The sequence below is a fragment of the Lampris incognitus genome, chromosome 3, assembly GCF_029633865.1.
Source record: "Lampris incognitus isolate fLamInc1 chromosome 3, fLamInc1.hap2, whole genome shotgun sequence".
Taxonomy (NCBI): Eukaryota; Metazoa; Chordata; class Actinopteri; order Lampriformes; family Lampridae; genus Lampris; species Lampris incognitus.
Genome location: NC_079213.1, coordinates 109,293,590 through 109,309,426, shown reverse-complemented (window position 1 = coordinate 109,309,426; position 15,837 = coordinate 109,293,590). Strand labels below are relative to the sequence as shown.

Genomic DNA, 15,837 nt, shown 5'->3' with positions numbered 1-15,837 from the left:
TGGGAGGAGACCCCGGGGTAGACCCAGAACTCGCTGGAGGGACTGCATGTCCAATCTGGACTGGGAATGCCTTGGGATCCCCCAGGAGGAGCTGGAGGGTGTTGCTGGGGAGAGGGATGTCTGGAGTGGCCTACTTAGCTTGTTGCCACCGCGACCCGACCCCGGAAAAGCGGCTGATGATGAATGAATGACATAATTGGCACAGTTTTAAACAATAGAAAATAAAGTATGCTTGTGGATGGGGTGGTGATGTAGTGGTTAATAGCAGCCGAGTAGAATCAACACTTTTGTCCTGGCAACAACTGAGCAGTTCAGAGGATTGATTTTTTGTTAAATTTTGAGATACTTTATTGATCCCCGTAGGGAAATTCTTCCTCTGCATTTAACCCATCCTAGCTGTGTAGCTAGGAGCAGTGGGCAGCACCGTGCAGCACCCGGGGACCACCTCCAGTTCGTCTTGCCATGCCTCAGTCAGGGGCACAGACAAGCAGTATTAACCCCAACATGCATGGTGGGGGAAACCGGAGCACCCGGAGAAAACCCACCGCAGACACGGGGAGAACATGCAAACTCCACACAGAGGACGACCTGGGATGACCCCTCCCCCCAAGGCTAGACAACCCCGGGGTTCGAACCCAGGACCTTCTTGCTGTGAGGTGACAGCACTAACCACTGGGCCACCATGCCACCAATTAATTATCAAATATTATTGTAATTAATTGTCAATTAAATTTCCCTTTACTGGTATTCTTTGTCTTTACCGGAAAACAAACTGAAGACTTCTCACTCAGATTCTGTGGTTCCGCAATATAAAGTCTTCTTCCTCTTTTTCTGCCATTGGTGGAGGGGGGGGGGCTTTGGAAATATTGTCGTTTCTGGATAAAAGTTGACCTGTGTTTGACCACAGCGAAAAATATGTAACAAGCCTTTGCACCAAATGATGATCCGCTTTACTTCTAGATCCACCGTAAGGTCCATAGGTCCACATTGGACAACAGGAACCATTTCCATCCGTGCCACAGACACGATGCAGTGCCGGGGTGTTGTGTTTTCATTGTCCTTTGAAACTGCTGTTTCGACTTATAACAGCGGGTTGATCGTCAGGAAGTCGGGACCAAAAGTTTCTCTTGTGCAAATGTTCCTTTTTCTCTCCCCCATTGCGGAGAACAAACAGCACGTGGCAGAAGCAGTCTCGGCGGAGGAAGATCTAAGTGTGAATACTAACTATGTGAGCGCAGTCTCTCCACGTCTGTGGTCCTGCTTGCTGTCTGAATTAGGCTTCATTGCTGCTCAATTTCATCAGTTGTTTTGGTTAGCCGCGTTCTGATGTTTGTTTGTCGGGGAGTTGTGTCCTTTTTAAAGCGGTCTTGGCAGAGTAATATGAATTTTTCTGTGGGACCGGTGGCTGTCAGTGCTTCCCAAGACATTTGAGGAGTACAGCACTCTCTTTGTGTCACTTGCTCCGCTTGCCGAAGACCCCCTTTTCAAGGGCAAAGCATTTTGTGTCACTATTTATAGCCAAAATGACTGCACCAAAGGGGGATGTGTGTGTGTGTTTGTGTGTGTGTGCATGCATGTTTGTGTGTGTCTGTGTGTGTGACTGTGTGTGTGCATGTGTGCTGTGTGTGTGGGCATGTGTCTGTTTGTGTGAGTATGTCTGTGTGTGCATGTTTGTGTGCGTGTGCATGTGTTTGTGTGTGCATGTGTGTGTGTGTGAGTGCAGTTGTCGTGGGGTTTGGTGGGTCGGGCTGGGAGCACTCAAGATTCCATAAGAGATAAGAGCCGCGATAACACACAAGAGCAGCTTTTGCTTAACAAATTCGGACTCGATGAATCATTTCGAGGAAAAAAAAAAAAGAAAAGAGGAGAAGATGAGAGGACAAGAAACAAGTAATAAGAATTACCCAGAAATCGTCAATGCTGCTAAACAGCCTCTCCTTTTAGGCCGCACATAAGAGCTCCCATGGCAAAGTCCTATCCCAGACGGACACCACTTGCCACTGTCAGTGGGCTGTTTGTAAGTCATAACGTGGAGGTTGCACAGAGACACCATGAAACATACACAAGTGGTGCTGAATGGAAAGGTGCCTTTTCCAAGTGACGTAACATTCCCTATCAAACTTTATTGGCAGCACATTTCAAGTACAGCTGACAAACACGGAGACACTCGAGTGTTCAGTGTGTGACCTCCTCACGCTGCAGCTTTTCTGTGTGCATGCAGTCTGCTGAGAAACACCCTGCTGCCTGCGCACAATTGCACACGTTGCTCCTAACGGCATGCATCAATGGAAGATCTGGCAAGAGGGAGAAAGGTTTTCTTCTGCTAAGCTTCGCTATGAAGTCTGGAGTCTGACCCCAAACAACAGACTAGGAAACGTCCTCAGAAAGGGATTATTATGAGAGCGCGCCACTGTGGGTAGAACATGAATAAACAAACACTTTCCCTTGGATTAAGTTTCATACACAAACACACCGACCAACGCTAGATTCCCTGTGAACACACACATACTCTCGGGCATAGACATGCATGAACAGTGCTCATGAATATACTGTACACACACACACACACACACACACACACACATGTGCACAAACTCTGTTTGCATGTGAGCTTGGTAATAGATGCACTCAAGCTGAAACTCATGTTTATTTATGCAGAGTTTTATGTATCATCCATGATTTGTTGGTGAAATTGGTAAACTGGTCAATCTTTAGGTGTTCCCTGTGGTTCACGGACTGTACAAAAGCAAAAACAAGCAGCATGCTAGACACCCTCCGTAACTGTTCTGGAAAGTGGTACATGTTTGATTGACAGAGCTTGTTAGGAGGCTCTTATTTTTCCAATCAGCGAAGTAATTACAGGGGAAGCCTCCCGGGTTACCCCCATGTAATCTGGTCACAGTGCCTCGATCGCCCCCTGATAGCAAAGTGGTTGTTGGAGTCCCCTAGACGGGCGGGCTGATAACGCTTACCCTGTTGTTTTCATTAATTAAAATAAGGGGAAAAACAAAAAAAAAAGAAAGAAAATAAATAAATCAGATTCTCATATGTATACTGCAATCTCATGTAGTTGGTCTATTTTGTTAGTTTACAAAAGCCTTGAACGCTACTTGAAGATATTCCACATCAAGGCAGATCCTGCGCTGATCCTGCTACATCTTAAAATGTGCCTGTTAAACCACTAGAAACTATGAAAGGAGATTAGGAGACCGTAGGATGTTGGATGAGAAAGGTCTGATAGCTAAGAATTGAAAATTACTCTCTATCTATCTATTTATCGATCTAGCTAGCTAGCTAGCTAGAAATGTGATATGAGGACTGGGCAATAATTCAATAGTATCCATTATTGTCTTTCAGTGGTTATCCAAAGGAATTGAATCGAGTGCAACTGGACTTGGTAAAAATCCGTGAAGACGTTTCGCCTCTCATCCAAGAGGCTTCATCAGTTCGTGCCTTTCTGACTAGACCAAGCTAGTCTGACTGGCTCTTTCAGTGGTATTGTATAGGGCAGAAATTTAGTTTGAAATTAAGTTTTGTCGTCTAAATTAATGAGAATGAGAATCTATTACCTGAATTTTCTAAAAGAAATGTGGTCTGAAAATGTTTGAAACAATATTATTTGAAAACTAGTTGGGGTTCGGTATTGTGGTTTACATTACCAAACAGCAAACAACAAATTTGTAAACTCTCCTATGATTATCCACCCATCCATCCATCCGAACCGCTTATCCTGCTCTCTGGGTCACGGGGATGCTGGAGCCTATCCCAGCAGTCATTGGGCGGCAGGCAGGGAGACACCCTGGAGAGGCCGCCAGGCCATCACAGGGCTGAGCGCTTAATATGTAGCGCTAAACATCACAATAATATTTTTCATATCATCCAGATGATAGTTTCACTCTAATTTCTGTAGGCACGGGACAAGATTTTGGTATCGGAAGCGTTCCAGTTTCCGTTGTAGTCCGGGTAGTATTGACCAATCACGCTTGAGCAGAAGGAGAGTTCCACAAGAACATGCTTTGGTCGCATGCAAGAAAACAGTCCAAAATGTCGTCTGGACCAAAAGCACTTACGAAAAGTATTGTTGTTTGTGTATTGTGTGGAGAAACATCTGACTCGCGTCGACTACTTGTGAAACAATCCGGTCGTAGACGTCTCTCAACCCCAACTCCAATCTCGAGTCTCAAATTGCTAATCCGACTGTAAACGATGGCGCGCACACGGAAGAGGAAGTCTTCGTAGGAAAGCCAGCGGCTACACAGGAAGCCCCGAAATATTGGCCATTGTCCCCAGAGGCTAAATCATCATCAGACGATCTAGCCCCCCCTGGGTTCCGAGATTGGTTTTACTCAGATCAGAGGCGAAGCTTCTGAATAGGCAAGCCAGGCAACTGCTTGGAGCCCCAGGCAGTAGGGGGCCCCCAAGAGCTGACAGACTTTACTCCAAAGCAGTGACCGCAACCCCCCTTCTGCTTTAAACAACCAATGGACAATTTGCAATGACATCACATCACAGTAGGAAGCCTCCCTTATAGGGGCCCCATGTCATTGCGTTGCAAGTGCACTGCCTGCCGCTGTTCGAAAGTGGAAGTTACTCCCTGCGTCCACACCAAGGTAAGTCAATAAAGGGAAATGAAGAGAAGTCATCCCTCGGGAGCAGAAAAAATGAAGAGGAAAAAAGAAAGACAGTGGTTAAGTTGAGTGCTTTATTGTTCTATATATGTATATTGTGCCAACTTGTTTCTTATTTTATTTTGATGTGAGTGGCAGCATTTGTGCTAGCCGTATAATTTATATATTTATAGTGTGACAATGTTCTGGTTTTTATTGTTCTTTATATTTTGAAAGTTACATTATGTGCACATTTGGAATAAAAAAAAGTTCATATTTTGTATATTTTTTGTTGTTGTTGGATTACATATAACATAATTGCAATGAACACTGGTTGGGGGCCCATCCTGAGAATTTTTGCTTAGGGCCCCAACAGACCCTAGCATCGCCACTGCACTCGGTCTCATAATCCACTGGGTTGCTCAAACTCATCTCTCTCTCTCTAAATTGATGGAAAACGAAACGTGCCATTTTCTGGAACAAGAAAACTATAGTTATAGGTTGTGTACTTTTACAGAAAGTTGTAAATGTGTTTTATACCATATGACCAGCAATACATCTTGTGCAGTGAGCCATTGCAACTCGAAAGGCACTCTTCCCTAACAAGCTCCAGCTGGAGCAATGCCTCATTAAGGTCTCCTTTAAAAGAACTTATTTCAAAAGTTTGGGTCAGTGCAAGAAGTCGGCCCCAGTTAGTCCCCTGTAATACCTTGAATATCATGAGAAGTAAGGGAGTGGGCCATTGGCATGCTGCAGACTGAAGACAAGGCTGGCATGACAGAAGACCGTACAAGATCTGGTTGCCTTTGAATGACTACACTAGGGCGGGACCAGAACATCAGACCATGTGATAGACCATTTCAGATCTGCAACTTCACTGAAACTGAAACTACCGACAGACACGATGCCTGCATCAGAGACAGGACAGTGAGGAACAGGCTGCATACAGCTGGCCTTAATAAGGCTCCGGTCACACCAGCAAATACTACGTCAGTGATATGTTGCACTGAAATCAACTCATTTACTCAAGTAAATTTGTGCAATGCCTTCGCCTAAACCTTTAACTCTGGTGTAATTTAACATGCTTATTCCCACCCTCCACCAATAGCAAAACTGCCTTGACTGTTTTGGGCTCTGACGGAACGGTTGCTAGGGAGAGTCCAACATTTTAGCAGCGTCATGTCATCCACTTTCCTACTATTGCGCTCTGTCAGAATATAAATTGCGACACATAATATATGCAGAATGGTTTGCCTTCAGTCATGCAGCAGCAGTAGGTGGTACATAATTTATCTTTCCGTCATTTCATTGTGTTTAGTGTTTTTGATCGCCAAGCTTCTAGTACAGCAAGGACGTGCAAATGCATTTCTCGCTGTAACTGTTTGGCGTGCCTGGCCAGGGGCCCCGGAGCAAGGCAAACTCACTGAGGCCCTGCGCTCATAACTCCTGGACATCACACTGGGCTGCACTGGCCAGACAGAGGCTGCGACGGACCCGTCAGCGATGGCACCGAGTCCACTACAAAGAAGTTTGCGGTCATTGTTTTAAATTTGTTTATTATATACATAACGAAGGCTGATATTTTCACTTAAGAATTAATGTTGGAATTTTTTCCATCATTATCCATCCATTATCCCAGAACCCTGACAGCAGGATAAGCGGTAGTATGTACAATGATGAGTTTCTTAATTGGCTGGAAAGACATTGGAGAGCTGCGTAACACAGATGTAGGATCCATATTTAAAATCCTCACCATGTCGGAAAATGAATTAAAATGAGATCGCCTACACGGATTAAAACTAGCGATATGAAACGTGACAAAATGATCAAGTTATCATACATTATGGGACTTTTGGCATTACTGATCGTACAGAGGGCAAACTTATCATACAAATAAGATAAGCATCATACATCTGGCAACGATGTCCCCAATATGCCTGTGAAACAGCCTCGCATAGCCGCCACAGGAAGTAAACAAAACGTAGTTGGGCTGATTGCATTAATTCATTTAACGTGTTAAATATGTCAAATTAATGTGTTAATTTTTGACAGCACTAATATACATAAAATGGATTACATTTATATAGCGCTTTATCTTGACACCCAAAGCGCTACACAGTGCAGGGGGTAACTCACTTCAACCACCACCAATGTGTAGCACCACCTGGGTGATGCACAGCAGCCATTTTGCTCCAGAACCCTCACCACACAGCTGCTTGAGGTGGAGAGGGAGGAATCATTGAGTGAATTACACGGGGGGATGATTAGGTGGCCAGATGGAGAGAGCCAGGTTGGGAATTTTGCCAGGACACCAGGAAGGACCCCCCCTCCCCCTACTCTTTGCGATAAGTGCCATGGGATCTTTAATGACCACAGTGAGTCAGGACCTTGGTTTGACCTCTCAACTGAAGGACAGTATCTCCTACAGCACAGTGTCCCCGTCACTGCACTGAGGCATTGGAATTTTTTTTGTTGTTTTTATTAGGGCAAGAGGGAAGACTGCCCCCTACCTGCCCAACACCACTTCCTGCAGCACCTCAGTTTTCCCAGAAAGTCTCCTAGCCAAGCCCACATCTGCTTAGCTTTTGTCATTCAGCATAACTAGGCTACATGTTGGTATGGCTGCTGGCTCGCTCGCTCGCTCTCTCTCTCTCTCTCTCTCTCTCTCTCTCTCTCTCTCTCTCTCTCTCTCTCTCTCTCTCTATATATATATATATAAACCATTTTGGCAACTGATGAGTGCTTGTTCTGCTATGAATTACAGTTTTTTCCTACATCTATCTTAATATCCCGCTCCTCATTTGCTGAGCACTCTTACCAACACCATAAGAAATGCTGTATAACCCCCCCCCCCGGAAACTGTCAATGGTGTTGATAAAAGTGACTACCTACTACCTGTACCCATAACTACCTACCCCATTGGTTGTAATAGTTAAAATGTTTTCTCCTCTCATTGGTTGCTGTCCACTGAAATTAGGGGCGTGACGTGGGGGCGGGGCGATCTATATTATGTGTTTTCTTTGTTTAATCACATTAGCAGCTGAGTGCGCGACGCACGAAACAAGCTTGTACCGCTATATATTAAAAGTTTTTTCCTACATCTATATATATATATATATATATATATATACATATATATATATATATATATATACATATATATACATATATATATATATATATATATATATATATATATATATATATATATATATATATATATACACACACACACAGTTAAGGTCAAAATTATTAGTCCCCTTTATGGCAATGACCATAACCAAAAAGTGTTATGGTTTATAGTTTGCTTCCAAAAGAACAAAGACCAAATCTCCACTAAGCTTGATTAAGATATTTTACTCATGCGCTGAATTGAAACAAGAAAAAACAAAAAATGACAAGGCCAAAATTATTAGCCCTCTGACAATTAATAGTCAATAGTGTAACCTTTCTGACTCACAACTGACAACACCCTCTTATGGTAGTTCCTAACTAGGTTGGCACATGTCTCTTGAGGGATCTCAGCCCATTCTGCCATGGCAAATTGTTCCAGCTCATCCAAATTGTGTGGTTTTCCAGCATGGCCATTAACCTTGAGCTCCCGCCACAGATTCTCAATAGGATTGAGATCTGGGCTCTGAGAGGGCCACTCCAGAACCTTGATTTTGGTGTCCTTCAAAAAGTTTTGGACCAACTTGGATGTATGCTTCGGGTCATTGTCTTGCTGGGAGACCCAGCAGCGACATAAAGCTAGACTGGCAGCAGATTTCTTTACATTAGCCTTCAAAATGTCAACATAATCTTCTTTCTTCATGATCCCATGCACCCGAACAAGGTTCCCTGTGCCTGAAGCAGCAAAACAGCCCCACAGCATTATGCTCCCACCACCATGTTTAACTGTGGCAACTGTGTTTTTAGGGTTGAAGGCCTCTCCCTTCCTTCGCCAAACAAAACCAACATCCAAGTGCCCAAACAGCTCAAGTTTAGTCTCATCAGACCAAAGCACAGACTTCCAAAACTCATGCCCATGTTTCAGATGTTCACGGGCAAACTTCAGTCTGGCTCTGATGTGCCGCTGTGTGAGCAATGGAGTTTCTCTTGGACGATGACCTCGAAGCCCACCACGATGAAGAGCCCTCACAACAGTCTTCCTTGAAACATCAAGTCCAGAAGAGGCCAGTTCAGCAACAGTCATCTTGGCAGAGATCCGGGGATTGTTGCGGACTGTTTTCCTCTCCAAAGTTTTTGAAATCTTGCACTTTGGACCAGGCCCAGGTTTGTTTCTAATAGAATTTGTCTCCTTGTGCTTTGCAATGATGCAACACACAGCTGTTCTAGACACTGTGAAACGCTTGGCAATGGTAATATAGTCGTCCCCCTTAAGATGAGCATCCACCATCTTCTTTCTGAGTTCCAGACTGATATCTTTACTTTTTGGCATGATGAAATTACTTCTTACCAAGCATTTAAGAGTAGTCCCTCTCAATCAAGTGTTCAAGTGCCACTAGCCCTGTTCACTGGAGTCCCTTAAGTAAAGCTCAATGCTGATTGATTGTTCAGGTGTGGTTTGAAAGCTGATTGATTGTTCAGAGGTGTTTATAAAGCGAAAAAATCACATGGAGGCTAATAAGTTTGACAACCTCAATATTCATTACATTTGGTATAAAGCAAACCTGAAGATTTATTTTACATTCCAAAATGTGCCAAATAGGGGCCTTAACATTAATGAATGCTTTACTATGTAAAGTTTTATGAATGATGCAAACGTTGGGTAGAATTTTAGGGAGATGTTCCATAGGTCCTTGGGGGCTAATAATTTTGACCTTAACTGTGTGTGCGTGTGTGTGTGTATATATATATATATATACATACATACATACATACACACACACACACATACACATAGCTATATGTATGCATGCATGCATGCATGCATGTATATGTATATATGTATATATATATGTGTGTGTGTATGTATATATATAGTATGTGTGTGTGTTTGTGTATGTATGTATATATATGTGTGTGTGTGTATGTGTATATATATATAGCGTTTTTTTCCGAAACCATCAATGGTGTTGAGTGCTCGACTAATGAGGAGCGGAATATCAACACAGATACAGGAAAAAAGATTTTAATACACAGCAGTACAGGCCTGTTTCGTGCGTCTTGCACTCATCAGCTGCTAATATATATATATATATATATATATATATATATATATATATATATATATATATATATATATATATATATATATATATATATATATATAAAATTGAAATTAAAAAAATATACATATATATGTATTTATATGAAACTGTTTTGGTTTAGTATGCAGAGAGGGACTTTTTCTTTTCAAGTGGTTTAAAATGGGCTTCTTGTCTCAGCTGCAAGCTCTTGTTCCCCTCAGTGATGCAGCACTGTTGATGTGGGTCTGCTGGCTGTGTTGAGTGTATAAACCCCCTTAAACTGCAATGATTGGACCTATCAGGCTGCAAAATGCATGAGGCAAAACGTATAATCCTAATCTTCGTCTCGTTTTTTCTTTTTCTTTGTGACACTGCTCACTTACCCACGGGTCTATTGCTGAAGCTACATCTCCCCTCAGAAAATGAATAAACTATTGATTTCCTCTATCTTACAAATTGGAACAAATCCCCAACTCGTAGTGCTTGGACACAATTCACCTTCTATTTTCTGTTGAGCCAAGAAAGAGAAAGGCGTGGCAGATAAATGGGGCCACGGTTATCCATGCCATATAGTTCAGCAGCAGAAACAACAGCAAGAGCGTGTGATATTAATGCACACTTTGGGACAGGGAAAACACAACTATAAACACTGAGATTCAAATGCATCAAAGCTGGTGTATAATGAACCCCTGTATCTTAAGGGCATGGAAACAAATACTGTATGCTTCTAATGTGATATTTCCCATTTCAGTACAAGCATTCAAATCATATTTCACCCGTGACACTTCCTGCATTCATGCCCGGGATCAGTCGGCTCCCATGGGCTCGTGTCAGCACAACAGCAGCGGCGGAGATGAGCGCTGGGACAACATGACTCAGTCCTCCTCTCGACAGCAGTTACCGCACACAAACAAACCTCCACAGCGTACGTACACGCCGCGTACCCAGGGTCAATCACCTGATCCCTTTAGGTTGTACGGCAAATGTAAGAGGTTTAAAACTGCCTGTGCCAATTACAGATGGATCAGAACCGCCATTGTTTTGAATGGGCGCTTGCGAGTGAGAAAATGAATCCTAAACACATTGGCCTTTCTCCACGCTTGCTGGGCGATGTTAAATTATGGCCCGAGGAGACGTTTTAATAAAATTTTCCTTTTTTTGTAGAGTTTACACCGCGCTACATGAGAACCGATGAGCTGAATAAATACCCCCGCCGATTGGGTTCTGGGCCACTCTGGTTAAACGGATGCATTGCTGTTATTTTAAGAGGTGCTGAAGGGGATTCTAAGATTATAGATTGCCTCTTGATAATTTCACTCAATCTCATAATCCACCGGGTCACTCAAACTCATTGATATGTGCATCTCTCTCTCTCTCTCTCTCTCTCTCTCTCTCTCTCTCTCTATATATATATATATATATATGGGACAGTACAGCACTCAGCAGGGTCCAAGATGCTCGCTGGAAAAGCATACAATGAAAGGCATAACCAAGTGGCTGGGATAGTGTACAGGAATATCTGCACTGAATACAGACTGGCAGTCCAAACAGGAGGCACCGCCAAAGGTGGTTGAGAGAGCTAAGATCCTGTGAGACTTCAAGTCCCAGACTGACAAGCAGGTGCTGGCTAACCAACCAGGCATTGTGGTGGTCGATGAGGAACAGAAGACGGCAGTGGTGATCGATGGAGCAATCGCGAGTGACGGCAACATTAGGAAGAAAGAGCACGAGAAGCTAGAGAAATACCAAGGGCTGAGGGAAGAACTAGATCAGATGTGGAAGGTGAAATCCACAGTAGTCCCAATGGTAATAGGAGCACTAGGGGCTGTGACCCCCAAAGTGGGAGAGTGGCTCCAGCAGATTCCAGGAACGACATCTGAGGTCTCTGTCCAGAAGAGTGTGGTCCTAGGAACAGCTAAGATACAGCACAGAACCCTCAAACTCCCAGACCTCTGGTAGAGGACCTGACCTTGAGGAAGAGACACACCACCAGAAAAAAAGAGTGAGATGGAGATTTATATATATATGTATAGAAGAAAGCACCTTTATTTGGTCATTGTATTCTTACAACGAATTGTATTCTTACAATTAATGTGTTCTCCGCATTTAACCCACCCTGTTATATAGGAACAGTGGGCAGCAGCTGCAGCTTCCGGGGACCAACTCCAGTTCTTCTTTCCATTGCCTTGGTCAGGGGCACAGGCAGGAGTATTAACCCTAACATGCATGTCTTTTTGATGGTGGGAGGAAACCAGAGCACCCGGAGCAAACCCACGCAGACATATGGAGTATATGCAAATTCCACACAGAGAGGACCTGGGATGGCCTGGGGTTCAAGCCCAGGACCTTCTTGCTGTGAGGCAACAGTGCTAACCACTGGGCCACCGTGCCATAGATACATATAAAATCCAGCTCCTTTTGTTTTAACTGTGACATTACTGTAGTCTAGTTGCATGGAGAATGTTATTTCCAAAATCTGATTTTACAGCCGTGAGTGCTAGTGTTCTCCTTGCTCCCCTACATTCAAGACTCTTTGTGAAAGTGCCTTCACCGAGTAATCGTTTTTCCAATCCCCGCTGCCTTCCATCATATTTTGAAGCTATGTAAACAGCACAAATTTATATTATTTTGACTTTTTTTTCCCCCTGCTATTATTTTGAATACCATCCCCGCAGCTGTCATTTCCACGGTTGTAGGAGAGCTGGCATGGACCGAATCGTAACTAAATGTATATGCTCGCTTCAAAATGGTAACTATCATCACATCACCCTACTGTGACGCATTTACTGCCTGCTGCTCCTATGGATGTATTTTGTTTTCATTGTATTTTATATTTCATAACATTATGTCAAACCGACTGCCAAGAGGCAAAAATAATAAAATCAATTTGTCTTACTCACTAGGGGAACAGGAGCTGTTTTCCTTCTCTCTCGCTCTCTCTCTCTCTCTCTCTCTCTCTCTCTCTCTCTCTCTCTCTCTCTCACACTCTATCTATCTCTGTCTCTCTCTCTCCGTTCTCCTTGCAGCTTCAAATTAAGAGAGACACAAGCGCCGACTTGTATGGATTTTGAATATGAATAAAAAAATTTATTCACAATCAATTTACCGCCGTGTCAACGCCCAGCTGCAAATCGCTATAACATGTCAGCAGGATCCCACGGGTTTTTATGAGGTCCTGCATCGCAACATAGTATTACTGAGAAATTCCACATGCAGACCCTGAAAACGATGAGAGGGTAATTGCTTCCTACTGCCAATTGTGTGCTCCCTTGTCAGTTTAAATGACGATAAAAAAACTCACCTCTACATTTAGTTTTATGTTCACGCTTATGGCGGGCAGCTAGCAGTGACAATGTCTTTATGCGTGCTCAATAATCCAGGTAAGGAAATAACAGAAAGTTGAATCAGTTCATGTGGACACAACTCTTCAGTCTCAGCTGACTGCAGGTATCCCCAACCTTATGAACAATACAGTGGCTTAATGACTGAAATCAATGACCGGTTTCATGCAAATTGCCATGACAATTAACTAGAGTTACAATGGCCAAGGATCGGGTCCCCCGGCACAAACAGAGCAATATTGTGTATGCTGTTAAGTGCCAGGAGGATTGCCGTGACTTGTACATCGTGGAAACCAAACACATGCTGGCCAAGAGGGTGGCACAACACAGGAGAGCTAACACGTCAGGCCAGGACTCCGCAGTCTACACACCATCTACAGGCCAGTGGCCACTCTTTCAAGGATGAGGATGTGCACATCCTTGATAGGGAAGAACGGGGAGTCAAAGAGGCCATCTATGTGACGAGGGAACGACCATCCCTGAACCGACGGGGGGGTGGGGGTGAAGAGTACATCTGTCACCATCCTACAATGCTGTGATTGCAACTATTCCCCAATCCTCTATCAATAGTACACATGGCCACTGTAACTCTAGTTAATGCTCATGGCAATTTGCACATGAAACTGATCATTGTTTTCGGTTGTTATGCCACTGTATGTATTGTTTATAAGGGTGGGTGGGGGGGGGGTACCTGCAGTCAGCTGAGACTGAAGAGGTCACTTAGATGAGTGATGGTGCAGCGATAATGTTATAGAGAAATAACCAGTAAGCCAAGTTACAGCAAGCAAGTCCTAAAGTAACTACAGTGCTTACTATGAATAATAAATATGCAAATACTACAAACAGTCAAATCAAGCATAAACAATATTTTATTGGCCCACGCCAGCACAATATCCTCTGCACTCTAGTGTTCAAAAACATGTCGGTCAGTATTTGTGTTAGGTGGAGATTTTAATAAAGGGGTTTTTTTTCTTCCAAAACAATTCTCTTTAATTATGCTTCATAATCTTTGCTCAAATCATTTTTTTCTCTTATCTTTCATAATGTTCAACCCCGCAGAGGATGCTGCAGTGGCCAGTAGTATTCATATTCATATTCTTTTTCAAATACTTGTCAAATTTGCCAATTTGTCGAAAGATTTACAGCGTGTGATGGCAGATAGCAAACCTTTTGACAGTAGCCAGAAATGGCAGATGGCCTGTCTATGTGTGGGGGAGCACGTGCCTGTGTGCACGAACCTCGGAGGGGACGGTTTGTGCAAGTGTCTCAGAGTTGAGCATTACTCTGTACTTACTCTGTTTAGTCTGTACATAAAAATGAATTAATGATTTATCTATTTTTTTAGGATTGACGGTTAAAGAGTAAGTTAACGCTGATTTTTCTGCCTTTGTGTTTATGCATGTTTTAAGAAGGGATTAAAAAAAGCGGTGTGGCTGTAGAGGACAGTGATGGTCCTGTGAAGCTGGCCGTGTTGTAGTTGAACATCTCGGCCCGTTTCTCACAAGTCTAACCAGAGAGTTTACTTGTCTAAATAGGTGTTAGTTCTGCCAACCACTCACTATCATCCAAAACCACGTGAGAGGCAAAAAAAATACCATCACCCCTTTACCTTCGCACAAAGTTGGTGAACTCTGACTTGGGAAGTTGTGCTATCAGCCAATAGAAATCTGGGGATGACCTTGACAAAAGTCCAAAAATGGAGGAGTCCCCTATCTTGGCAGTGTCCCACTTATAAATAAGGTCCAATGCAAGCACTCGCCTCTTCTTCTCATGTCTCTCCAGTAGCTGAGAAGCAAACCTAAATTTGAGGGGCGCCACCTCGCCCTAAACAACGTGACGTCCTCGATTGCCTTGAAAAACTGATATCAAAGCGAATTTCTCACTTTTCTGTAGACATGACAGCCCTCTAACAACGGCGTGTCACCTTTCTATCCACCTTATGTTTTATTAGTCTAAAGCCCTCCACTCCATGTGTGTCTCCAACGTCACACAGGTCTCTTTTGTCTTTCATGGACCCATACGAATATGATGAAGGTGATTTGTTGGGGGTTAATCGAAGTATACGTTTTCTCCCGGATGTAAGAAAAAGCATAGATTTTCTCCCACAAAGCAGCGGTGTAATGCGTCTCGATAATGTTCACTTATTTATTTTATCATGAAGGAGATCAGTTCTACTAGACCTGGGCGATACAACGATAGTGATGTACACTGGTGACAGACATGTCATCAATAAGGATGGGAAAATTGTTCAATATAATATTCAATAGTTTCACTTGAATGTATGCAAAGGGCCATAAAAGCACATAGCCAATACGTGTGCTCCCTCCCTGGCTCATAAACAGCCATTCATATCCCTTGATAATGGAGTGTGCCATGACTGACACGCCAACAGCCAATCACTTCACGGGTGTGTTGCTCGTTTGTACCGTCGACAAGTGACGCAACAGAAACAGTGTGGAGTGAGAAGGAGTGCAGACGGCGAGGACATCGTTGATAAAAAGGACAGGTATGGCTTTTTTGTTTAGTTTTTAAAGTCTGACATCAGAACACTGTGGTGGTCAAATTAAAGATAAAGTGGTTAAATTCAAACCTTTTTCTCCTGGTCTTTATTAAAAATAGGTCATTATAAATGATCAATAACGACTGAAAAGAAACATTTTATCATGTTACATTTCCAACTATATCTCCCAGCCCTAA

At 43.2% G+C, this 15,837-nt stretch overlaps 1 protein-coding gene across 1 annotated transcript in view; it reads right to left on the bottom strand.

Annotated features, from left to right (window-relative positions):
* LOC130109953 (regulator of G-protein signaling 21-like) overlaps positions 1 to 15,515 on the bottom strand; it is a 49,097-nt gene extending 33,582 nt beyond the window's left edge. Inside the window, exons 1-2 of the mRNA XM_056276918.1 lie at positions 15,455 to 15,515; positions 14,750 to 14,807 (exon numbers count right to left, since the gene is read on the bottom strand). Coding sequence (XP_056132893.1) covers positions 14,750 to 14,807; positions 15,455 to 15,515 — 119 coding nt within the window. The remainder of the gene's footprint in view (positions 1 to 14,749; positions 14,808 to 15,454) is intronic.
* Positions 15,516 to 15,837: the final 322 nt, after the last annotated feature.